The sequence below is a fragment of the Schistocerca nitens genome, chromosome 7 (assembly GCF_023898315.1).
Source record: "Schistocerca nitens isolate TAMUIC-IGC-003100 chromosome 7, iqSchNite1.1, whole genome shotgun sequence".
NCBI lineage: Eukaryota > Metazoa > Arthropoda > Insecta > Orthoptera > Acrididae > Schistocerca > Schistocerca nitens.
In genome coordinates, this window is record NC_064620.1 from 169148329 (window position 1) to 169174730 (window position 26402).

General features: G+C 42.6%; 1 protein-coding gene across 1 annotated transcript in view; it reads left to right on the plus strand.

Annotated features, from left to right (window-relative positions):
* The window catches only part of LOC126194698 (XK-related protein 7-like), a 95441-nt gene that overhangs the window by 17967 nt on the left and 51072 nt on the right, over nucleotides 1-26402 (plus strand). The window contains exon 2 of the mRNA XM_049932923.1: nucleotides 6410-6511. Within this exon, the coding sequence (XP_049788880.1) occupies nucleotides 6410-6511 (102 nt within the window). The remainder of the gene's footprint in view (nucleotides 1-6409; nucleotides 6512-26402) is intronic.

A 26402-nucleotide genomic window follows, 5' to 3' on the forward strand; every position in this document is an offset into this window, starting at 1 on the left:
GAGATGATTCAGGATTCAGTGATTATGGAGTGTCATTAGATAGCCCACTAGCACATTCAACTAATTATCCCGAGACACCGGGACAAGCGATGAGACCTAAGTCAATTTTAGAGGATGAAGATAAGTGGTCGATGTTGATAGACATGATAAAGGAACTTAACGAATCGATAGAGAAGGGTTTACAAGAAAGGGAAGAAATAGTACGAAAATTCGGAGAATCATTAAAGGAAGATTTACGAGAATCATTAAAGAAGAGTTCACAAGAACTCAGAGAATCAATAGAGAAGAGTTCACAAGAAACGAGAGAATCACTAAAGGAAGATTTACATGAGATCAAAACATCGTACACAAAGATGGAAGGTAATCTGAAGAAGGAAATGCAGGAGTTACCAGAACGATTGAAGATGAACGTCGACGGAAGAGAAAATAAGCTACAGACAAATATAGACCAGGTCCAGGGAGACGTGGAGAAGGTGGAAGAAAAGTTAACAGAAGATAGAAGACGATGTTGAAGAAACTAGAACCGAATTGGAAGGAAAGATCACCGAGGTGACGCAGATGCAGAAACAATGCAACGATGTGGTTGAGGGGATAGGAGATAAACAAAACCAATTGGCAATCAATCCGAGAAATGCTATAGCCGTGCAGCGAGAAGAAGATGACCAGTGGGGTGCAATCGAAGGTGAGGCCTTCACTTGTGGAATCAAGAGGAAGAAAGGGGCTACTAATAATGATCAGTTTGAAGGAGGATTCTTGAAGAAATGCTGGCCCAAAGGTCTTCAGTGTACAGCACTTGAGGACCCACTACACTGCAAGCCACTTTGTATTTGGAAAGGAACGTCGAAAGAATTTGCCAAACATTTGTGGGAATTGAACGAGACCTTGGAACAACCCCTGAGTGATAACATCATGGTATCTGCGATAAAAAGAAGATTGAATCAGAAAAGGCAAGGAACCGTATCCAGGAGCCTAATTAAAGGTAGAGAGGCCTTAATGAAGATACTGGACCAATTGGAGTCTATTAGATCACAGAAACACAATCAAGCTAATGATCGAAACAAAGAGGGAAGCAATGACCCAAGGATTCATATTAATCACTCGTCTGATTTCCGAGGAAGAGGCGGAGGAACCGAAAAACCGAATGACAATCCAGGTGAGGTCCGGCCAAGAGTGAGGGCTATAAGGACCCGAAAACCTGCTAAGACATGGTTAGAATATTTAGCTGTAAAATGGACTTTTGAAAGAGGGAAGGGTTTATTTACATTGTGTTTTGTAAGGTATTACAGTTAGAGTTGCATATTTCATGTCAAAAATTATCTAAGGATGAATATAAAACTTGTAATAACTATGTTGTAGTAATAATTCATATGTCCTGTATTTAGGTAATGAATTTTGAGTGTATATGTTGTGTGTTGTCATTTGATATTGGACTAGAGAGGACTATTGCTGGATGAGATGAAAAATTGTAAATTTGGACAATGCCATTTATGTGATGTAATAACCTTTTGTAGAAATTGTTATGGAGGCAGCCCACTACCGGAGTCCAGGACCATCTTGACAAATTGTAAATTCAGTAATTATTTGTATTGAATGTACTGTTCAAATGTAGCCATGTTTTAAATCCCTTGCCGATTCTTTTTCACCTGCGGTTCAAAAGAAGTTTTTGAGGGCGGGGATGTAAGGGGTCCGCAGGCCCTTACTACTAAGTTTACACTCACACAGGTCGACAGGGCAACTATCGAGTAGTGTGTGTGCAGGTCGCGAGAGCGAAAGGGGGTTCACCAGAGTGCCGAGTGCTGCTTGGGTAGATTCCCGCAAGGCGGGAAGAACTGGGCGGAGAGCAGTTAGAGTTGAGATGTGCTGAAGTAAGGGTGTGGTAGGTTCCTGCGAGGCGGGCAGAGCTGTGCAGAAGCCAGCAGTTGAATTAAGGCAATTACCGGCAAAAGGGAGTGGCCATCGCCGTGGTTTAACCCCTTCGTGTTAGTAGTATACGGGAAAGTGAGAAAGTTTAATTACAGAGCGATTTCAGTGATATTAAGTGCCGTTATTGAACTTCCACGTCTACCGCCCCGGCATTACTTGGATTACAGTGATTGGATGTTGCGTGTGACGATTAAGAATAACTAAAGAAACCTGTGCTGAGATTAGCCGTCATTAACAGTGTATTGACGAAGGCAGTGGCTGTCTCCTTATTTTGTGCTTTTGCTAAGAATATAGATCTTGTTTGTGAAACTGTGTTGTGTCCTTCTTACCACCAAACAGTACGTATTACCATATTTGCGAAGGACAATACGGAATGTAACATCCCCTGAGCAGTCCAATCCGATTGCCAGCCCATTAGGTACACGGTCACATTAATCAATTATCTAATTTTGGGCTGCTATTCAGATCCCGAACGAGCGGGAACAATAAAATAAATAAAGAGGTTCTGTTACAGCAGGTAACTACAATGATCATTTCTGCGCTGGAAAATGTGATTCCTCATTCTTTGGGGTGCCCCCGGCAAAAGACAGTCTCTTGATGGTTGCTGGAAGTCGCTGAGGCAATTAAGGAGTGTTAGTGAGCTCTACAGCGGCATAAGTGGCACCCTGCCCTGGAACACCTCATAGCCTTTAAACTGCTCCGTGCCCATGTTCGCCAACTTATCAAATGACGGAAACAGGAATGTTGGGAAAGATAGGTCTTAACCATTGGTTGCCATACGTCACATTCCCAAGTCTGGGCAAAGATCAAATGAGTTTTTGAGTACCAGATCCCAACAGGTGTTCCTGATGTTAACATAAATGGTGTGTTATCTACCAACGCCAACGTGATTGCTGAGCACTATGCTCGCGCCTCTGCGTCGGAGAATTACCCCCCAGCCTTCCACACTCTCGAACGGAGGAAGGAAGGGAATGTCCTCTCGTTCACTACACACCACAGTGAACCCTATAACACCCCGTTTACAGAGTGGGAGCTCCTCAGTACCCTTGCACATTACCCCGACACAGCTCCTGGACCAGATCGGATCCACAGTCAGATGATTAAACCTCTCTCGTCTGACTACAAGTGACATCTCCTCGTGACCTTAACCGGATCTGGTGCGATGGTGTCTTTCCATCGTACTGGTGGGAGAGCACCGTCATATCAGTGCTCAAACCCAGCAAAAACCCACTTGATGTGGACAGCTATTGGCCCATCAGCCTCACCAACATTCGTTGTAAGCTGCTGGAGTGTATGGTGTGTCGGCTGGTGGGTTGGGTCAGGTCGGGTCCTGGAGTCACCTGGCCTACTGGCTCCGTGCCAGTACCTGGCGACCTCATATCCTTGCCACTTTATACAAGTGGAGTTTCTGAAGTCCGCTGCTTATTTCTATCCAGAATTTCCTGTCACTTTGTACTTTCTGTGTTAAGGTTGGTGCCTCCCATAGTTCCCCCCATGTCCAGGAGAATGGGGTCCCACAGGGCTCTGTATTGAGTGTACCTCTATTTTTAGTTGCCATTAACGGTGTAGCACCAGCTGTAGGGCCGTCCGCATCACCCTCTCTTTATGCAGATGACTTCGGCATTTCGTACTGCTCGACCAGTACTGGTTTTGCTGAGCAGCGCCTAGAGGGAGCCGTCCACAAGGCGCAGTCATGGCCTGTAGCCCACAGCTTCCAGTTTTCGGCTGCAAAGTCGTATGTTATGCACTTCTGTCAGTGTCTTACCGTTCATCCGGAACCAGAACTTTACCTTACTGATGTTCCCCTCACTGTAGTGGAGACATATTGATTTTTAGCACTAGTTTTAGATTCCCGATTGACTTGGCTTCCTCACCTTCATCAACTTAAGCGGAAGTTCCGGCAGCACCTCAGTGCCCTCTGCTGCCTGAGTAATACCAACTGGGGTGTAGATTGCTCTACGACCCTTGTTCAATCCCACCTTGACTATGGGAGACTGGTTTATGGTTCAGCAGCGCCCTCAGCATTGCGTTTACTCAACCCAGTGCACCACTTTGGCATTCGACTAGTGACGGGAGCTTTTAGGATGAGTCCAGTAACCAGCATCCTGATGGAGGCTGGAGCCCATGCATTACAGGTCAGACATCCACAACTGCTCACCAGTTACACTGCACATGTTCACAGTTCTCCTGCACATCTGAATTACCATCTCCTTTTCCCTCCCACGGTGGTTCATCTCCCGCATCGGCGGTCCAGGTCAGGGTTTACAATTGCAGTTTGCTTCTGATCCCTTCTATCTGAACTGGAGTGCTTGCCTTTACGACCTGTACTCGAGGTCCATTCGCGTACATCTCCATGGTGTACAAATAGGCCACAGCTTCCCTGCGGCTCTGTGCTGTTGCTTCCTCTTGATTCTTGACATGTACTGAGGCCATGAAGTGGTTTACACTGACAGCTCGATGGCTGACGGACACGTCGGCTTCGCGTATGTCCTTTGAGGACATATTGAACAGCATTCCTTGCCTGATGGCTGCAATGTTTTCACTGCAGAGCTGGTGGCTATATCTCGTGCTCTTGACCACATCCTTTCATGACCTCGGGAGTCGTTCTTTCTGTGTGTTTCTTCTGTGTACAGCCTACAAGCTATTGACCAGTGCTACCCTTGTCACCCTTTGGTAGCAACCATCCAGTAGTCAGATCTATGCCCTGGAACAGTCCGATTGTTCAGTGGTGTTTGTGTGGACATGGACCCCAGGACACATCGGAATCCCAGGCAATGAACTTGGTGACAGGCTGGCCAGACAGGCTACACGGAAACTGCTTATGGAGATCGGTTTTCTAATGACTGACCTGCGTTCGTTTTTACGCCGTCAGTTTTTTCGGCTTTGGGCGACGGAATGGGATAGTCTCGGTATGCACAACAAACTGCATGCCATTAAGGAAACTATGAATATGTGGCAGTCCTCCATGCAGGCCTCGTGCAGAGATTGTGTGGTTCTCTGCCGCCTCTGCATTGGCCATGCTTGGGCAACCCACAGCTACCTCCTGCACCATGAAGACCCACCTCAATGTCAATGTGGTGCCTGGTTGACAGTGTTCCATATTCTGGTGCACTGTCCCACTTTGACTGCCCTGCAACAAAATCTTCAGTTACTGGACTTATTGCCACTAATTTTATCGGACAACACCTCATTGGCTGATTTAGTTTTGCTGTTATTCGTGGGGGTGGGTTTTATCATTTGATCTAAGTTTTAGCGCATGTCCTTTGTCCCTCTGTGTCCTCCACCCAAGTGCTTTTAGGGTGGAGGTTTTAATGTGTTGCAGAGTGGCTGGCTTCTCCTTTTTATTCTCATGGTCAGCCAGCCATGGTAATCTGTTTTGTCATTTTAATCTCTTCTACCTGTTTCGTGCATTTCTGTGGTTTTCTTCTCCCCTTTTGTCCATTTAAGTGTTTGTTGCCTTTCCGTCGTTCTTGTGGTTTTTCCTTTCTCTCCGTTTTGTGTTGTCAGTCTTGTTTGTTTTAGTCTCACCCTTGTGGCATTGTTTTATTCGGAACAATGCACCGATGGCCTAGCAGTTTGGTCCCTTCCCCCCTGTTTTAAACCAGCCAGCCAGCCAGGTACCCCACCAAATGTTGGGTGCACAGAAGTGAAATTTACAATTGTGCTTGTCAGAAACATTCAGCGGCTGCAATCAATTTCAGTTGTGTTCATAGGACCGTGCCTAATCACATCTTCGGGGAGGCAGAGCGGGGTGGGGGGTGTTCATAGGACCGTGCCTAATCACATCTTCAGGGAGGGGGGGGGGGCAGCAAAAAAATTTTGACGACCAATATTATACATGAAAGCTTAGCTTTCTTTGTGGCTGTGCTGTATGCGTATTAATTTAAACCAATAACTTTTTGTATTTGTGTGTTGGCGCTGCTTTAAAATGGTATTGCTATTGGCTGACTACATCATGTGTCCTATGCTCTGAATATCTGCTGTCATTGGCTAGCAAGAGCACGTGACATGAGCCATGATTGGTTGACAAAAGTGCATTGAACCTCAATTTCAGTGCTGCAGAGGCTACTGTGCTGTATTTGGTGGAATTGCTGCTGCTGTATTTCGTGGAATTCCTATTTATAATTTTGTAATGCAAAAATATACAGCGAAAATGTTGTTGTGCATCAAAAATCTTTTCAAATACGTAGCTTTTTGCTGCGTTTTGTTTCCTAAAGTGCTAAGAAGTTCGGTGCCAGTGTATAAAACCTTCACCATTCAAAGGATTTATAAGTTTACAGTTCTGAGGGAAAGTATATTGTCACTTAACACGGAAAAAAGGTACTTTCACCAAGGGTATAGTATATTTTCACCCAGGAAAAATGTATTTTTAACCAGGAAAACTGGGAAAATCTAGGATTTTTTTTTTCTTGTCCATGCTTACACCCTATTCTAGGCTCAGTCTCAAAAGTATTGCAAACTTGAGACATCTGTTAATTCCTTTCAGGTACATAAATGATGTGGATGAACCATCATTGCCTAAACCACCACTGTGGAAATGGGTGGTGAGGATAATAATGCTGCTTCTACAGTTAGCTCCACTACTTAGGTAAGCATTTCTGTAAAACTCCATTTAACTTCTTAGAGCAAAAAATTTTGATTATTTTTCTGTGTTGAATTTGTGTGAAATATGTACAACTGACTTGACACCAAGTGATGAAAATGATCCTCCTTATGGGGTGTATCAAAGAGTATTTCATGTACCACTATAATTTCTTATCTTTGTTGTTTCATTCAAGAATGGTGTGTGGGAATAATGATTTTTGATAAATGTCTGTATGAACTCCAGTTTCTGGCAATTTTGTGAGATGTATATGGGAGGAAGTAAAACAATGCCTAGTTCTTTGTGGAATGCACACACTCAAGATATTAACAGTAAATCTCTGTGTGACGTGTCAGACATCTCTTGTAGTGTGTACCTTTGGAGTGTGATGAACATGTCAATAATGCTCTTAGTAAATCTGTGACAAAATGTGCAGCTTGTCTTTGTATTTTCCAGTGTTGATCATACCTTGTAAAAGACGCCATTCTGCTGATTAATGATCTAATGGTCATTCCTTTTGTGACTGCCCTGGCTGCATACTTCTATTTATTTGTTGTTATTACCACTTGTAGGTAATGCAATGTGATTCAATGGGTAAATGTCAGACTACCAGCCCAGTGATTCTAGGTTTGAGTGCTGATCGGTCATTGGATTTTTTTAGAGTTTCTTTTTCGTTTTCCTTTGCCAATGATTTATTAATATGAAAAATGCAGAGTTTCGCCAAGGTAAAGTGTCCACATTGAACTGTAGGTCCCCCTATAATTGACTGACAGAAGTCAGTTCAAGGGTTGAAGAAGGCATGGGCACACCACTTTCAGTGGTTCATGCCTAGTAAACACTGTTCTGTTCAAACCATCCTTTGGGTTGTTATTTTACTACTACTACTTGTGACTGACAGAATTTTTTGTTGTAAAAAATGACATCTCTTTCTGCCTTTATAGGGTCATGCTGCTTGATTTTCTTATGTACTCAACCTTTAACTTTCAGATTCAGAGAAGACCTGTTGCTCACTGTTGGTCTCACTGGGTGGCCACTCTTACATACCTTAACCTGTGAATATAATTTCAGAGAGAGATAGGGAGGAGGACAGAGGAAGGGGGGAAGAGGAGATTAGAACATATATCCAATTCCAATACATGTGTAGCAATTGTGAAGCATTGCCAGATTCGCTAGTTGTAAATATAGCAAAGGTATACAGAAGTGCCACAACACAAAGTGGCATGGACTTGACTAACTCTGAAGTAGTGCTGGAGGGAACTGACACTGAATCTTGCAGGGCTCTCCATAAATCCCTAAGGGTACAAAGGGATGGAGATCTCTTCTGAACAGCACGTTGCAAGGCATCCCAGATATGCTCAATAATGTTCATGTCTGGGGAGTTTGGTGGCCAGTGGAATTATTTAAACCCAGAAGAGTGTTCCTGGAGTGACTCTGTAGCAATTATGGACATCTTGAGTGTTGCATTGTCCTGCAGGAATTGCCCAAGTCTTTCAGAATGCACAATGGACATGAATGGATGCATGCGATTAGACAGGATGCTTACTTTCGTGTCACCGGTCAGTCATATCTAGATGTACCTTGGTCCCATATCACTCCAGCTGCACCTGCCCCACACCATTGCAGAGCCTCCACCAGCTTGAACAATCCCCTGCTGACATGCAGGGTCCATGGATTCACGAGATTGGTCCTGTTCTTGTAGGATCTTTTCCCGATGGCAGCGATATTGGAGATTTGTTGTTGTACTGGATTCCTTATATTCACGGAATACTCTGAAATGGTCGTACGGGAAAATCCCCACTTCATTGCTACCTCGAAGATGCTGTGTACCATCGCTCATGCGCCGACTATAACACCATGTTCAGACTCATTTAAATCATGATAACCTGCCTTTGTAGCAACAGTAACTGTGCTGGACACTTGTTGTCTTATATAGGTGTTGCCTACTGTGGTGCCGTATTCTGCCTCTTTACATAACTCTGTATTTGAAACTTCCTGGCAGATTAAAACTGTGTGCCCGACCGAGACTCGAACTCGGGACCTTTGCATTTCGCGGCCAAGTACTCTACCATCTTAGCTACCGAAGCACGACTCACGCCCGGTACTCACAGCTTTACTTCTGCCAGTATCTCGTCTCCTGCCTTCCAATCTTTACATAAGCTCTTCTGCGAACCTTGCAGAACTAGCACTCCTGAAAGAAAGGCTACTGCGGAGACATGGCTTAGCCACAGCCTGGGGGATGTTTCCAGAATTCTGCCCGCGAAAGGCAAAGGTCCCGAGTTCGAGTCTCGGTCGGGCACACAGTTTTAATCTGCCAGGAAGTTTCATATCAGCGCACACTCCGCTGCAGAGTGAAAATCTCATTCTGGAAACTCTGTATTTGATTATGCTTGCCTGTACCAGTTTCTTTTACACTTCAGTGTATAGACAAGACTGTATGGTTTGTGTGTGTGAAGATGGAGGGCAGTGACTTTTACACAGTATGCTGATGTCGGGAGTGGGGATGACGTGCAGTTAGCCACTGCAGGCCCAGACATTACCACTGTTCACAATGGCTCAACAACCAGTGCTCTGTGCTCATGAAAGTGTTAGGCAGGCAGATTTGGAGCATAGTAGATTGACAAATCACATAATGAATGTCTTGGTGTTATTGGCGTAAGGAGTTTGAGGAAGGCCATAAATGTTGAAAATGGAAGCCGTGATTGTTGCCTGTGTATAGGCATTATGGACAGAATCATAATCATAATTTGTGATCACTTGGAAGGTGAGCAGTGTTTGACACTATCCAGAATTACTTCTAGGTCGGATTAAGTTATGGGAGCTATCGGTCATCATTACAGAAGAATTAGGCCATGTGAAGTTTGTTACTAGTGGATGCCTTAACATTTGACTGAAGAGCAGAAATTGAAATGCCTGCAGGTTAGTGAATGACTCTCAGCATAATTTTCAGCTGAAGAGGATGCATTTTTTCATCACATAGTGACCTGTGGTGAAGCTTGAGTGTGCCATTACACACCTGAGCCAAAACAAGATAGTAAAGAGTGACAAAGGGAAGATTAGGCACCCCCCAGGAAAGCCAAGACTTGGTTGACAGTTGTTAAGTGTGTGTAACAGAAATTGGACAAAATGAGGCAGGCACCACTGACTCGCCCTCCTTAGAGCCCCAAACTATTATCCTGCGATTTTCATCACATTGGATTGCTCATACACATTAGGAAGGAATAGATGTGAAAATGATACAACCATAGGAGACTTCATGCACAATTTGCTGGTGACCTGGTCCCACTCTTTTTATAATGATGGCAACATGATGATGATAATATGCTGGGCTAACTACAGTTTTAAATGATCATGAGATTGTGTTGAAGTGTGTTGTATACTTGGTTATCTTGTAAAATCAAATAAAAAAACTCATTTATATTGGATTTACCCTCATAATATCAAAAAGATTACCAAAATTCATATGGGCATTCCATATTGTCCAGGATAGGACAAGTTGCTTTTGGTAACTGATCTAATTGAATGCCATTCTCATACTAAGAAGCATATACTAATTTATCATGAATGCATTCACTACAGGAGTGTCTTTTGCCTTCCACAGTAAAAAAAAGACCCAATAGTTTAAAAATCTGTTTCAGAAAATACAATACACTAACATTTGAAATACACCCAGAACAAAGTTTGCATGATTCACAGACATATGGCATAGACAGATTCAATCCTGTAGGTTAATTGAGGACTAGGACAGTAGGAAGGCCCATGTTGCCACAAAGTTAAATAAAGGAATTTGTTAAATCATGGAAACAGAAAGCAGTGAATTCCATACTAAAACTGAATAACATAATGAATTCCAAAAACATTGTTCTCTCTTGCAAAGATTTAATAATCATAGTCCTGTCTTCGTGCATTATTGAAAGAACTATGGCAACACAGCCAAATCTGCAAAGGGACACAGATGTTGGAAATGCCACCAACCAGAACATGAAAGTGTTAGCACAGTTTCAGCACCACCCATTTGTGTGAACATTTAGGAAGACATGCATTTCCTATTAGAGGGGAAAAAACCAGCAGATCATGGTTTCAAGACGAATTTTATTGTATTTGGGTCCTATACATCACCAAGATACGTCCCACATTCATCTTGTAAGTTGCATTAGTGACTGGACTGATATTTCAGACGATTCCTCTACATAGCTTTTAGTAGTTTGGATCCATACAGACATTCATATGTGCACGTGCATGTGTAAAAGTGCACTTCATTTTCTATTTACAACAAAGATTGCAAACAAATGTTTACTTGAGAAAACAAGCTTATTCCTTCAGGCAGAATTTGAAAACAATCACAAGATTGTCCCCAGCAGCAGAGAACTGGATGACAGAAACAGAACTGCCACATTAGAGTGTTAATATCTTTCAGAATATACTGCTCCGTTTTTGAGTGGTGTCTGGTGATCAAAGCATGGGTAACATTAACATTGAAGTGAAATGTACATAAGGAAACCAGTAAACCCCTCAAACAACTTATCAGAAGTCCCAGTACCTCAGTGGAAAGATAGGGGAAATACAAAGTTAGTTAGTTACATGCAGCATGTTGTTGTTGTTGTGGTCTTCAGTCCTGAGACTGGTTTGATGCAGCTCTCCATGCTACTCTATCCTGTGCAAGCTTCTTCATCTCCCAGTACCTACTGCAGCCTACATCCTTCTGAATCTGCTTAGTTTATTGATCTCTTGGTCTCCCTCTACGATTTTTACCCTCCACGCTGCCCACCAATGCTAAATTTGTGATCCCTTGATGCCTCAAAACATGTCCTACCAACCGATCCCTTCTTCTAGTCAAGTTGTGCCACAAACTTCTCTTCTCCCCAATCCTATTCAATACCTCCTCATTAGTTACGTGATCTACCCACCTTATCTTCAGCATTCTTCTGTAGCATCACATTTCGAAAGCTTCTATTCTCTTCTTGTCCAAACTGGTTATTGTCCATGTTTCACTTCCATACATGGCTACACTCCACACAAATACTTTCAGAAACGACTTCCTGACACTTAAATCTATACTCGATGTTAACAAATTTCTCTTCTTCAGAAACGATTTCCTTGCCATTGCCAGTCTACATTTTATATCCTCTCTACTTCGACCATCATCAGTTATTTTACTCCCTAAATAGCAAAACTCCTTTACTACTTTAAGTGTCTCATTTCCTAATCTAATCCCCTCAGCATCACCCGATTTAATTTGACTACATTCCATTATCCTCGTTTTGCTTTTGTTGATGTTCATCTTATATCCTCCTTTCAAGACACTGTCCATTCCGTTCAACTGCTCTTCCAAGTCCTTTGCTGTCTCTGACAGAATTACAATGTCATCGGCGAACCTCAAAGTTTTTACTCCTTCTCCATGAATTTTAATACCTACTCCAAATTTTTCTTTTGTTTCCTTTACTGATTGCTCAATATACAGATTGAATAACTTCGGGGAGAGGCTACAACCCTGTCTCACTCCTTTCCCAACCACTGCTTCCCTTTCTTGCCCCTCGACTCTTATAACTGCCACCTGGTTTCTGTACAAATTGTAAATAGCCTTTTGCTCCCTGTATTTTACCCCTGCCACCTTCAGAATTTGAAAGAGAGTATTCCAGTTAACATTGTCAAAAGCTTTCTCTAAGTCTACAAATGCTAGAAACGTAGGTTTGCCTTTTCTTAATCTTTCTTCTAAGATAAGTCATAAGGTTAGTATTGCCTCACGTGTTCCAACATTTCTACGGAATCCAAACTGATCTTCCCCGAGGTCCGCTTCTACCAGTTTTTCCATTCGTCTGTAAAGAATTCGCGTTAGTATTTTGCAGCCATGACTTATTAAACTGATAGTTCGGTAATTTTCACACCTGTCAACACCTGCTTTCTTTGGGATTGGAATTATTATATTCTTCTTGAAGTCTGAGGGTATTTCGCCTGTCTCGTACATCTTGCTCACCAGATGGTAGAGTTTTGTCATGACTGGCTCTCCCAAGGCCATCAGTAGTTCTAATGGAATGTTGTCTACTCCCGGGGTCTTGTTTCGACTCAGGTCTTTCAGTGCTCTGTCAAACTCTTCACGCAGTATCGTATCTCCCATTTTGTCTTCATCTACATCCTCTTCCCTTTCCATAATACTGTCCTCAAGTACATCGCCCTTGTATAAACCCTCTATATACTCCTTCCACCTTTCTGCCTTCCCTTCTTTGCTTAGAACTGGGTTGCCATCTGAGCTCTTGATATTCATACAAGTGGTTTTCTTCTCTCCAAAGGTCTCTTTAATTTTCCTGTAGGCAGTATCTATCTTACCCCTAGTGAGACAAGCCTCTACATCCTTACATTTGTCCTATAGCCATCCCTGCTTAGCCATTTTGCACTTTCTGTCGATCTCATTTTTGAGACGTTTGTATTCCCTTTTGCCTGCTTCATTTAATGCATTTTTATATTTTCTCCTTTCATCAATTAAATTCAATATTTCTTCTGTTACCAAAGGATTTCTATTAGCCCTCGTCTTTTTACCTACTTGATCCTCTGCTGCCTTCACTACTTCATCCCTCAGAGCTACCCATTCTTCTTCTACTGTATTTCTTTCCCCCATTCCTGTCAATTGTTCCCTTATGCTCTCCCTGAAACTCTCTACAACCTCTGGTTCTTTCAGTTTATCCAGGTCCCATCTCCTTAAATTCCCACCTTTTTGAAGTTTCTTCAGTTTCAATCTGCAGTTCATAACCAATAGATTGTGGTCAGAATCCACATCTGCCCCTGGAAATGTCTTAAAATTTAAAACCTGGTTCCTAAATCTCTGTCTTACCATTATATAATCTATCTGATACCTATTAGTATCTCCAGGATTCTTCCAGGTATACAACCTTCTTTTATGATTCTTGAACCAAGTGTTAGCTATGATTAAGTTATGCTCTGTGCAAAATTCTACAAGGCGGCTTCCTCTTTCATTTCTTCCCCCCAATCCATATTCACCTACTATGTTTCCTTCTCTCCCTTTTCCTACTGACGAATTCCAGTCACCCATGACTATTAAATTTTCGTCTCCCTTCACTACCTGAATAATTTCTTTTATCTCGTCATACATTTCATCAATTTCTTCATCATCTGCAGAGCTAGTTGGCATATAAACTTGTACTACTGTAGTAGGCATGGGCTTTGTGTCTATCTTGGCCACAATAATGCGTTCACTATGCTGTTTGTAGTAGCTAACCCGCACTCCTATTTTTTTATTCATTATTAAACCTACTCCTGCATTACCCCTATTTGATTTTGTATTTATAACCCTGTAATCACCTGACCAAAAGTCTTGTTCCTCCTGCCACCGAACTTCACTAATTCCCACTATATCTAACTTTAACCTATCCATTTCCCTTTTTAAATTTTCTAACCTACCTGCCCGATTAAGGGATCTGACATTCCACGCTCCGATCCGTAGAATGCCAGTTTTCTTTCTCCTGATAGCGACGTCCTCTTGAGTAGTCCCCGCCCGGAGATCCGAATGGGGGACTATTTTACCTCCGGAATATTTTACCCAAGAGGACGCCATCATCATTTAATCATACAGTAAAGCTGCATGTCCTCGGGAAAAATTACGGCTGTAGTTTCCCCTTGCTTTCAGCCGTTCGCAGTACCAGCACAGCAAGGCCGTTTTGGTTAATGTTACAAGGCCAGATCAGTCAATCATCCAGACTGTTGCCCCTGCAACTACTGAAAAGGCTGCTGCCCCTCTTCAGGAACCACGTGTTTGTCTGGCCTCTCAACAGATACCCCTCCATTGTGGTTGCACCTACGGTACGGCCATCTGTATCGCTGAGGCACGCAAGCCTCCCCACCAACGGCAAGGTCCATGGTTCATGGGGGAAGACATGCAGCATAGATAATTTAAACAATTCTTTTATTGACATGATGTCAAATGAGTTTTCATTTGTATTCATGATTTCTGTTAACATTAATGAACACATTATCATTTCATTTCTACTTGTCCCACCACACTTAAAAACAACGTTTTCTCTTTGTTCTCTCTTTTTTTCTGGCTACCAGTTTTTAAGTAGAAATTCACTGATGGAATAGGAGCAGCTTTCCAGGAGAAATGACTTTAAATTAGATTTAAAGCTTGTTTTGCCGCCTGCCAGATATTTTATATTATTGGGCAAATGATCCAAAATTTTTATGGTTGCATATTGAACTCCTCTCTGAGCCACTGACAGCGTTAATAATGGGTAATAAAGGTCATTTTAACTCTAGTGTTGTAGGTATGTACAGTCTTAGACAATAAAACTGACCGCCGGCCGGCCGCCACAGAGACTAAGTCTGAGTCATTCACTTTAGGTGGCCAATAAAACTGACCGCCCCTGACAACTCTAAGTCTGGCAATCTGCACAATCTGGCAACACTGTAAGATGCGGAAGTGTCAGGAGGAAGTGTTATCTACTTCCGAGACGTTGTTGGACGATGTGAGCCCGTGGTCTAGTGGCAAGCGTCGTGCGTTCTAAACTTATAGTCGCCTGTTCGCATCCAACTGTTTTTTTTTTGGGTCTAAAGTTATGAGTCTGACTGAATATCGAAGATAATTCGCTTAACATTCTACCCACCAGCAATAACAAGTATTCCAGAAACAATTCAGCAGGACAGCTCGTGGCTGCGCCGCGATCATAACAGCTTACGCTCGAGAGTTTCCTCGCGCTGCAGCGGCTACCGGCCACCGGCCAGACGCCACCCGCCGCCTGAAATCCAGCGCCGCCCAGGTGAACGCGTCGCGACGCTATCAGCGTGTGTCTCAACTGTCATTTTCGAATTTGAAGTTCTAGTTATTATCTGGCAGTTAAGGAATGGATTTTGCAAACTTGAAAATCATGAACTACAGTTAAGCATTGTAAAATTGAGTCGCAAGTGGAAATAGGTGTAACATCTGCAACACAATGCTTACTTTTGGTAGAACAGAGGGGTGAATGCAGAGGAGGCAGCTAGAAAGATTTGAATTGTGTGTGGAGCGAGTGCTTTTGGGAAAAATACGCCAGAAAAAGATAATCTTGTTTCAACAAAGATCGTTCTGGCATGAATGATTTTCCACATTAAGGAAGTCTCGACTACTGATATATGTGATAGATTACCATTTTACCATCATGCGACATTTGCATTCAACAGGCAAAGTTCAGAAGTCTGGTGTAGGAGTACTGCATGCTCTAATTCGAAACAACAAAAATCAACGGAGTGACTATTATTGAACGTCATCAGGTCGCTCACTGAGCATTCGTATGCAGTACTGTTACTGGTGACGTGTTATGATGCCTTTATCGTTAACTTCCTGAGAAGAAATGAAAGGCTGAGCCCCTCCAAAAGACATAAACTCGAGGAAAGAGTAGTGTGAACATAATATTTTACATCTGATAGCTCCAAAAGTGTGTTTTGGGCTACCAATTCTGCCCCAAGGGCTGTGTGCAACACAGCTGGAATTTGTTGCCAACAACTGAGACACCTTTCGGTCGCACGTAAGAAAATCGAGCAACATCACATGTGCTACTGCATGATAACGCACTTCTTGATTTGAGAAACAAAACTATCCAGGAGATTGAAATTAAAGACGTCTCTTAGGCACTTGTATTGATAGAGAAGTCCTCTCTCAAGCACTTGTCCCTCTCGTCATATATTCGTAAAGTTTTACCTTTCCCGCTCTTGATCGATCAACCGTCAACGCAATTCATTTCTAGACGAAAATACTCTTAAAACTTCTCTGGTATAATGATATCGTGGGAACCAGTAGGTTTCTACTGGCGTAGAATTTGTAAACAACTTTAGCATTGTCAGATCGTTTTAGATATCGTGAAAGAAAATTCTTTTGCTGATTAATTTCTCTTTGATGATTACTGTTGCGTTTAATAAACTAATGGAAAATCCAATTAAAATATTCACTGTACTAATACAAATTAAATTCGGCTTACTACAGAAACATCACGACGGCAGACTATCTTAATAAAGCATTAAGTATCTGTAAGACGATTGAGCCTATTTTAACACGAATTAGTAGGACATTACCGACTTTTGACTTCGAAAAGATCTGTATTTACTTCATTTCCTGTATGATTCGCAATTATTATGAAAATGTGGCATTTCACAGATAAAATTATGTATTCACAACAGCAAAAAATATGTCGTCATTATGAATTTGGCAGTACCGTAAGGTTTTCGCTCTGACACTAAGGGTTACTGAAAGTAGCAAGGCGCATTTTGCTCGAGCGTTGTCTTACGATTCCCTTATTGCGTTTGTATCTGCCTGCTTGTAGCTCTGCTACAAAAGAATTAAAAATCTGGCTTTCAGCGAGTCTCGAAAGGCGAACGAAAGCAGCTAGCATCTGGTAGCCAAACATGTTTCTTGGGAACAGGCTACTTCCTAAAGTGGGAAGACATTCTTTTGTGGTTGAATTGTTGGCAAATGTCAGTCAGACGTGTGCCGTTGGTCTCAGCGTTTCGGTGTGTTGAATTTGTACCAATGATTTTTCTACAGGTTTTTTCTGTCCCAAATAGAGAGTTGAAGTCTCCCATTAGTATTTTCACGTCATCTTGGTGAATTTTGCTCATAGTATTTTCGAGTGTATATCTTTTATAGGGGCTCTGAATGAGCATAGTCATAAGTCGATTGTTGATGGATGGCTGGCCGCGGTGGTCTCGCGGTTCTAGGCGCGCAGTCCGGAACCGTGCGACTGCTACGGTCGCAGGTTCGAATCCTGCCTCGGGCATGGCTGTGTGTGATGTCCTTAGGTTAGTTAGATTTAAGTAGTTATAAGTTCTAGGGGACTGATGACCACAGCAGTTGAGTCCCATAGTGCTCAGAGCCATTTGAACCATTTTTTTTGTTGATGGATGCAATTTCTTTGACAGAGTTGATGATAGATCTGTGTTCGAGAAATGCAGTGCCGAAGATTTGTACGCCTTTCGCTACCTTTTGTTGTATTTTGCTCTTGAAGATGGCATGGTTTCCGTAATGCAAGTTTTAATTGTCAATTAATCGTGGTTCTTGAAGAGCAAGGACGAGAATTTTTTGGCGGACGATTTCTTTCGTGAGATTATTGAGGTTTCTTGTTTGCATCAATGTATCGATATTTAGTTTTTAAATGAATGTTTTCTGCTTGTAGAGAAATTTACCAGAGATCTTCAATATTCTCTGCCGTGCTAACCTGGACTCCCCAGAGTGCGAAAATCCAACTGCCGCCTATCGGTGGCCAAGTTGTGTACCACCTGGGGTAAAGTTACCTTTGCTTGCATAGTTCATGTTTTCTTGTGTTTCATTGGTTTGGCCTGGGTGATACCAGGACCGGACAGCACCAGAGGGTGTTGAAGCCTTTGGAAGCAAATATTTTCAGCCAAGCTCATTGAGCCAACAGATGGTGACCAGAGTAGCGGTGATTTTCACTCAGATGTGTCTGGATTTTGGGTTCAACGGACTGAGTAGCCGTTCAGGATTGTGTTAGTATTTGGTTCACCCCAAGTATTTGATTTCCTCAGTACCACCCACATGGGGGAGGGTTTCCCCTATTGGCCATACGGGATTTTTATTATTATTATGTCATCAGCAAATCTGATATGGAGTATCTTCCCTCCACTGAAATAGATGTGTATTGTTCGATTCAATATTTCCATCAGATAAATATGGGTTATAATTACGTTACATTGCTGCTAGTCGACATATTTCTCACGTTTTCTTAGACAGTTGCTAGCTGTTACTCCATCATAGGAATTTATGTGCGCAGCATTGTTGCAATACAGACGTTCAAATTTGGATATCCGACTACGACTCTCATCATATGATAGACTGGGTGAACCACATTCTTAATCGGACTGTTGAATTCAGATCACTTACCTATGACAGGGAATGAATTCTTAAACACTGTGGAAAATAATAATCCAATGTGCTTATTACAAATACGTTATTTAAATACAAATATATGAACTAACGAGATAACAGTTTATTTACAGGAGCAGAGACCCATCCATCATAGCAGGGCAGTCCGAGATTGGTTTCAGGGCCAAGAGAGAATAAAGCTGTGGCCGTTTGTTCCACGATCACCGAACATCAACCAGATAGAGAATATGTGGGCAGAGGTAACAAGGTCATTGCCACGTGTCCCTACAAATGCAAGCGACCTTTGGACGAATATAGAAAACGTATGGTGGGAAGTAAACCATCACGCTACACTGTCGACGATTTAATGAAATCGAATTCCCCTACGCCCTCGAGAAATCTTACATAATGATCGTGGGTGGGTTGGTTACTAAAAGTATACTCGTCCACAAAGCCCATGTGGACAATTATCTGATAATCGGTCAAGCTTTGCTTTGTCGCAGCTCTTTAGCATACAAGAAGTCCAGTTACTTTCAGTCCCCTCCCTACAATTCTTGCAATGCAAGGTAATTGAAAAATCTCATCCACTCGATGCCAACTGAGGAGCTGACTGGTGCATGTGTTCAACACACAGTAGTTGTCACCCTCACTGGAATCAATGACTGTTTGTGTGTGTGTGTGTGTGTGTGTGTGTGTGTGTGTGTGTGTGTGTGTGTGTGTGTGTGTGTGTGTTTTCGTGTTGACGCACAATCTGAATCAATACTATTAACATTAGAGAGACAACCAACAATAAATATTGCATCAAATATGACTAAAGTATTTTAATGCGATGGGAAGTTACAAACTGAATTTTTACCCATCCCACGTCCTGCGTATTACGTTAAGTAAGATGTATTAACTCCATAGAATCGTTAGCAGAGACAGTGCGCTATTGTTGTCGAGGCTCGCGACAAGCGCAGCGATTAGCAGTGCCCAATGCCGCCGCGATTTGTTTATGTTGGCTGAGTGTGGACACTGCAGCATACGCTTCGCCATAAACAGAAAGAAATCACCATGGCTCTGACTGCAGTGATCGGATATCACTGCCTGCGTGTTCTTATACACTCCTGGAAATGGAAAAAAGAACACATTGACACCGGTGTGTCAGACCCACCATACTTGCTCCGGACACTGCGAGAGGGCTGTACAAGCAATGATCACACGCACGGCACAGCGGACACACCAGGAACCGCGGTGTTGGCCGTCGAATGGCGCTAGCTGCGCAGCATTTGTGCACCGCCGCCGTCAGTGTCAGCCAGTTTGCCGTGGCATACGGAGCTCTATCGCAGTCTTTAACACTGGTAGCATGCCGCGACAGCGTGGACGTGAATCGTATGTGCAGTTGACGGACTTTGAGCGAGGGCGTATAGTGGGCATGCGGGAGGCCGGGTGGACGTACCGCCGAATTGCTCAACACGTGGGGCGTGAGGTCTCCACAGTACATCGATGTTGTCGCCAGTGGTCGGCAGAAGGTGCATGTGCCCATCGACCTGGGACCGGACCGCAGCGACGCACGGATGCACGCCAAGACCGTAGGATCCTACGCAGTGCCGTAGGGGACCGCACCGCCACTTCCCAGCAAATTAGGGACACTGTTGCTCCTGGGGTATCGGCGAGGACCATTCGCAACCGTCTCCATGAAGCTGGGCTACGGTCCCTCACACCGTTAGGCCATCTTCCGCTCACGCCCCAACATCGTGCAGCCCGCCTCCAGTGGTGTCGTGACAGGCGTGAATGGAGGGACGAATGGAGACGTGTCGTCTTCAGCGATGAGAGTCGCTTCTGCCTTGGTGCCAATGATGGTCGTATGCGTGTTTGGCGCCGTGCAGGTGAGCGCCACAATCAGGACTGCATACGACCGAGGCACACAGGGCCAACACCCGGCATCATGGTGTGGGGAGCGATCTCCTACACTGGCCGTACACCACTGGTGATCGTCGAGGGGACACTGAATAGTGCACGGTACATCCAAACCGTCATCGAACCCATCGTTCTACCATTCCTAGACCGGCAAGGGAACTTGCTGTTCCAACAGGACAATGCACGTCCGCATGTATCCCGTGCCACCCAACATGCTCTAGAAGGTGTAAGTCAACTACCCTGGCCAGCAAGATCTCCAGATCTGTCCCCCATTGAGCATGTTTGGGACTGGATGAAGCGTCGTCTCACGCGGTCTGCACGTCCAGCACGAACGTTGGTCCAACTGAGGCGCCAGGTGGAAATGGCATGGCAAGCCATTCCACAGGACTACATCCAGCATCTCTACGATCGTCTCCATGGGAGAATAGCAGCCTGCATTGCTGCAAAAGGTGGATATACACTGTACTAGTGCCGACATTGTGCATGCTCTGTTGCCTGTGTCTATGTGCCTGTGGTTCTGTCAGTGTGATCATGTGATGTATCTGACCCCAGGAATGTGTCAATAAAGTTTCCGCTTCCTGGGACAATGAATTCACGGTGTTCTTATTTCAATTTCCAGGAGTGTAGTAACCAACGTGAGACTCTACTCACAGGTGCCATGGAGCAATTGCAACGGGTATCATGTCATTAGTCATCAGAATAATAACCAGTGATGAAATGTCCACTCTATTTGAATCCCAAGAAAATAGGAACCTTCTCACAAAGGAATGTGAAGTGATATCAAAATTTATCCAACATACAAAAATTAATTGCAGGGCTTTCATTTATGCAGTAATAGCACACAAGGAAATATTATGTCTTGGAAGCGTATATTTCATTTTCTCTTCTCATATTAACGCCCTTGTTTTAATATGAAGTGAGAAAATAAACACGAAAAACTAAAGTTCCTGAGAAAAATATAAGTCATTTCCTCTTCTCATATCACAACTTTTGTTTTAGTATGAAGTAAAAAAATAAACAGTTTAGAGTTCTGAAGCATAATATGACACCAGATTCTAATCGTAGGCGCTATCGGAAACGCCAAAAGCAGGGAGCTGTCCATTCTTTTGTCCAACAGTCTGTTTCCTTTCATGTATTACTCCCACTAGGAGATTCTTATTTAAGGACTTGTGGCCATCACGTTCTTCAGCAGAACAAGCCTTATGTTGTTGTGCTAATTACGGTATGGAAAAAATGCAACAAAGAAGAGTTCCGCTAGAGCAGTGAGGATATTTGCACATGTGTGTATTCAGCAACGACTGCCAGCTGCCACAACACTTCACAGAATCCTTGCTGCAGGCAACACAACTGTGCGTGCACTACAGACTTCATTCAGTGAGACGTCTGGAGGTGGATGAAAACGTCAAATTAACGTCGCTTTCCGAGTCGTATTAGTTCAGTTATTAAAGATGATTTTTTTTCAATTGTAATGAAAATTCACATTTTTTTGCAATTTTTTATTTATATATTCAAAAATATACAGTTTTTTGGAAAAAGGCTGTGTTAAATTATGCAGAAGGTACTGTGTAACATTTACTGAAAGTTTGAAACAAATATGTTTGGAAGATTCTTAGAAAACATGTAATTAGTATGAGAAAATAAAAGTTTTGGGAATCGAGCGACAAAGATTGGATTAACTTTTTAGTGCATTCCAGGTCCATAGGATGGATTATCTTCATCCTCTGCAAACTCCTCCTCCAGCTTCCTCTTGTTCCTCCTCCTGTTTACTCTTGCTTGTATTTCTAGACTCTTTACAGCCCTGTCTGCAGCCCGAAGGCGTTCCTTGTCTAAAGCAAGCATCGCTCGTACCATGTTAGAACCTATCTCCATTCCCATATTTCTAAATACCTTTGGCTTTCCAACATTTCTCCTTTTCTTAAAAGCCTTCAGAGGATTTCTAATAACTTTACTGTTACTCATTATTATACTTCAACAAAACAGAGACTCAAGAAACAGAATTAATTACGAATATTTTTGAGATAACGACAGAGTACATAAACATGAAACAATCGACAATCACACCAGCGATATATATTGAACCATCACAGGTTAGCCACAACACATACTTTATCTCACATCACTAAAATGTACCTGATGAACACGGACGTTAATAATAACAACATTTGACAGCAGTTTAACAGCGCCACAGTGGATCACGCCCATGTAGAACACATTTCAAAAAAAATTTAAAGATAGTTGTAGTCTTCGGAATTGAATAAATTATATATCTATTAAAAGGTAATAGTCTGCAGATTCAGAAAACGCAAAAAAGTAAAAATTGAACTTTTCATGATTTTGAGCCTTTCCGGAGCCCCTTAACGAACAGTACTCCAATCGCAGGCTGCTAATACAGTATGACTGCAGAGATTATCTTGCGGATATTACATTAATTCTGCAATGAAATGCTTAACAAATCTTACCCTCAGCTATGCAGCTGGAATGACTCATTACACAGGTACTCCATTTTGCACTTGGTTAAGTGATCAGTTCGCTGCTATCCTACTTGTATTGTTCGTAAATACTCGTATACCTCATAAATGGTTCAAATGGCTCTGAGCACTATGGGACTTAACTTCTGAGGTTATCAGTCCGCTAGAACTTAGAACTACTTAAACCTAACTAACCTAAGGACCTCAGACACATCCATGTCCGAGACAGGATTCGAACCTGCGACCGTAGCGGTCGCGCGGTTCCCGACTGTAGCGCCTGGAACCGCTCGGCCAACCCGGCCTGCATACTTGTATACGGACCATTCGTTATTTGACTAAATATGAACTACAATCTAATTCGCATGTATATGACATGGGTTAGCGCCGGCACAAAGGTATGACTAATGGTTGGATGCCGTTGAAGTCCTGTTACATTGATGGCAAGACAAATGTTCGCAAATCACCTCTATTGCCTCAAAAAACAATTGCATCTTAAATATCGAAGGACCGACGACCACACTGTCACAGCGCGTTGAAATACAGCGACGACGGCAGATGAAAATTTGTGACCGACTGGGCTTCGAACCCAGACCTCCTGCTTACTAGACAGACGTTCTGATCACTGGACTATTTTTTTTTTAATGTTTGAGAAGACTTTCAGCACCAGGTAGGCGGAGGAAAAGACTGCAGGGGTCGAAGATCCGAGGCCTGGCCACAATGCCTCTCCCATACCTGGCACTGTTCAGCTGCATATTCCCATGTATTCCATGTTTGCACACGTATATTCTTGTAAATTGTAGAACAAAACTGAATTAATAATTTAGGTAAAATAAATTACAGATTACCGTCTCCAATGGCGTGCGTTCCTTGTAGAACATAACTTATAACAATGGAAAGGGTGACGGAAAAATACATAACAAACATTCATGCAGAAATGTCTTCACATTTTAATTTATTATGCACTGGATGCATATGAGGTCTGTAAGGAAGCCATATATTTTTCAACAAATAAAAGAAATTTCGGAGCCGGTGGGGTTTTGCCAAATTAGAACAGTTCTGATTTTAGATCCAACGTAAAAGAATATTCCAGGAATAAAAAAAGTGAAAGAACTGTATTCCTCTTCTAATGAATAAAACTGCCCACCTCTTTGTAGCCCACATAAAGCAATAGAGATAAAATTTAAAACCATTCCTTATATTTGTTATTCTTCTTCAGCTTAAAATATTCTAGTGCAATATAGAACATGTACTCTACTAACTTTTGTTTGTTATGACGTAAAACACAAACTGTCCCAGAAGCCACGAATAACTGTTATTCTTTGCGGACGGGTAACATTTCCAGTCGGGTTGTAAAGCTTCAGTTATCGGTATTTGACTTTCTGCGTTTCTATTGACAGTGCTAACTTCTTCGTAGTCCAGTTCCAAATATTCTGATTCTTTTTTCACATGAGAAGATGTGCGCTACAGTTCTACAAGCCGTCATTTGTCGCCGCATGGAGATGGTCTCAATTTGATTTTACATAATCGTTCCGCTGTGGGTATGGTTTCGTTTACAAAGTCGCACCATACGGCACTTACTCTAGTTGGTATAATTTTATTGTTGATATTTTTCCAGACGTTCCTCCAGTTTTTTGTAGTTTAAGTTACCGGAATTGGTTTGTGAAGACGATGTCTGGTAATATAATCATAAACGGTTCTAGTGTTGGTTTGTGGTCGTGGAAGTCTTATACAGCTCCAAACGCCATAGTACTTTCGGACGTAATCTAGGCTGGCATGCTACATTAACAGGAGCGTTCCTATCCCCAGGATCTAACGAGAGGAACAGAAGTTTCGTGATGCCTGTCTTAGTGGCGTGTATTAGTTTAAAAGCACGTCTTTAATTCAAAGTCCTCCGTTTTGCCTCTGCAAAGTCGCCGTGTCGAAGGATACTTTGATGATATTTTGTTTCCACACATACCAAGAGGCTACAGCTTATATTTTTATGTGCAGTGACCTGCAGTATCGGTAAGACTGCTCCAACGCAATATATTTTTCTAAGTATGTATGTATTTATAATCTGAACTTTGTGCAGTCGGTCTAACGATCGCATGTCATGGTCCTTCAACAAGGTCCTGATGAGATTAAGTTTCCACTCCCAATTGTTCGTGGTCATGCGCTTGGGATTCGCCCTTAACTACAATCCGAGTTGGAGTCTCTCTTCGGTTACATCTAACCAGTGCGCACCTATTGCACTATTGTAAGAACCGAGATGCTGTATTTTGGTATTAAAATTTTGTAAATCCGGGTTCGAATCTGGTCAGCCACAAATTTTCATCTGACGCTGTTGTTCTATTTTAATGCCCATGACAGCCTGGACATCTGTCCTTCAATCTTTAATTGATTAAGAAGTCTGTCTATTTCGATTCGTAGTGTATGTTCTTTTGGAAATGTCCTAAGAACACGCACACACACACATTTATATCATTTCGGAAAACGTTTGGCAACTCAGTGATAGTGCCAGACTGGAGATGCATCAACCTACTCATTTCACTAGATATAGTTGTAATTTTCTGAACAATTCCTGTTTAATAAGTGACAGCGACAGTGTTTACTTTGCCGGAAACCTGCTTCTTTCTTCCCTAGGCTATACTTTAGCAATGAGTGATTGCTAACATTCTTGATACCTCCCTGGACGTGCTACTGCAATTGTAGCCAAAGATTCAAATCCCACTGGAAAAGTATGTTTCAAGTCAAATGGTTTTGCTCCTCCCCTACTGTCATTGAAAACGATCACAACGAAATTAAGTATAGGTATTCTATGAAACCCTTGAGTTCATACTGCGGTGCTGTGAAGATGAAAAAGTAGTTTTCACAATTATCAGATGACAGATGGAATTTGTCAGATTCCACTAATTATGATTGCATCATTGGTTCACAGGCGCTTTTCTGCCGCTTATTGTAACTGTTATTTGTATGTTAGAGCTGGAAGAATAGAAACATCAAATTTTCGCCATATGGAATGTTCGAATTCACCTTAAGTCTTCACGTTTCGAGCAAAGGCAGAATATCCGTCACGAAAGCTAACAATAAGCCAGGCCATGCCTGTCTTCTGGTGGATGTGCCAATGACAGTGATCTCAATAACAATATTGTACAGCAAAGAGGAATTGCCAACTCAACCACTGGAGAAGCTCCAAAATTGTGAATCGCGTCTGGTGAATACGCTTTCAAGGTTTCGATCCGATTAAGACAGTAAAACACAAATAATTGTCGCAGTTATTAATATATGACATTTAGTTTGCATTCAGTGCATCGATGTATTACAAGTAATTGCACTCTAGCCTCTAAACCTAGTTACAGAAATGCGAATAAGACTCATGGGCATATAATGAGGATCTTGCAGCCCTTGCCACCCGCAACTTTGAGATGAAGCTATAGTCACTTCCGAGGTCACTCACGGAACACATCAGCTGGTATCCTTCCTGGTACTATAACTGAAACTTGGCAACAGCGCAGAATATGTTTGGCAACTCTGTGACCGACAAGTTACTTCCTTGATGGCACAGAACTGTCCTGCTGAATTCACTTGATATTATCGCCGGCACAGTAGCTCAGCGTGTTCGGTCAGAGAGCCAGTTGGACTCTGTAATAAAAAAACTGAGTGGACGGATCAACAAACGAACTTGAACGGATGTCAC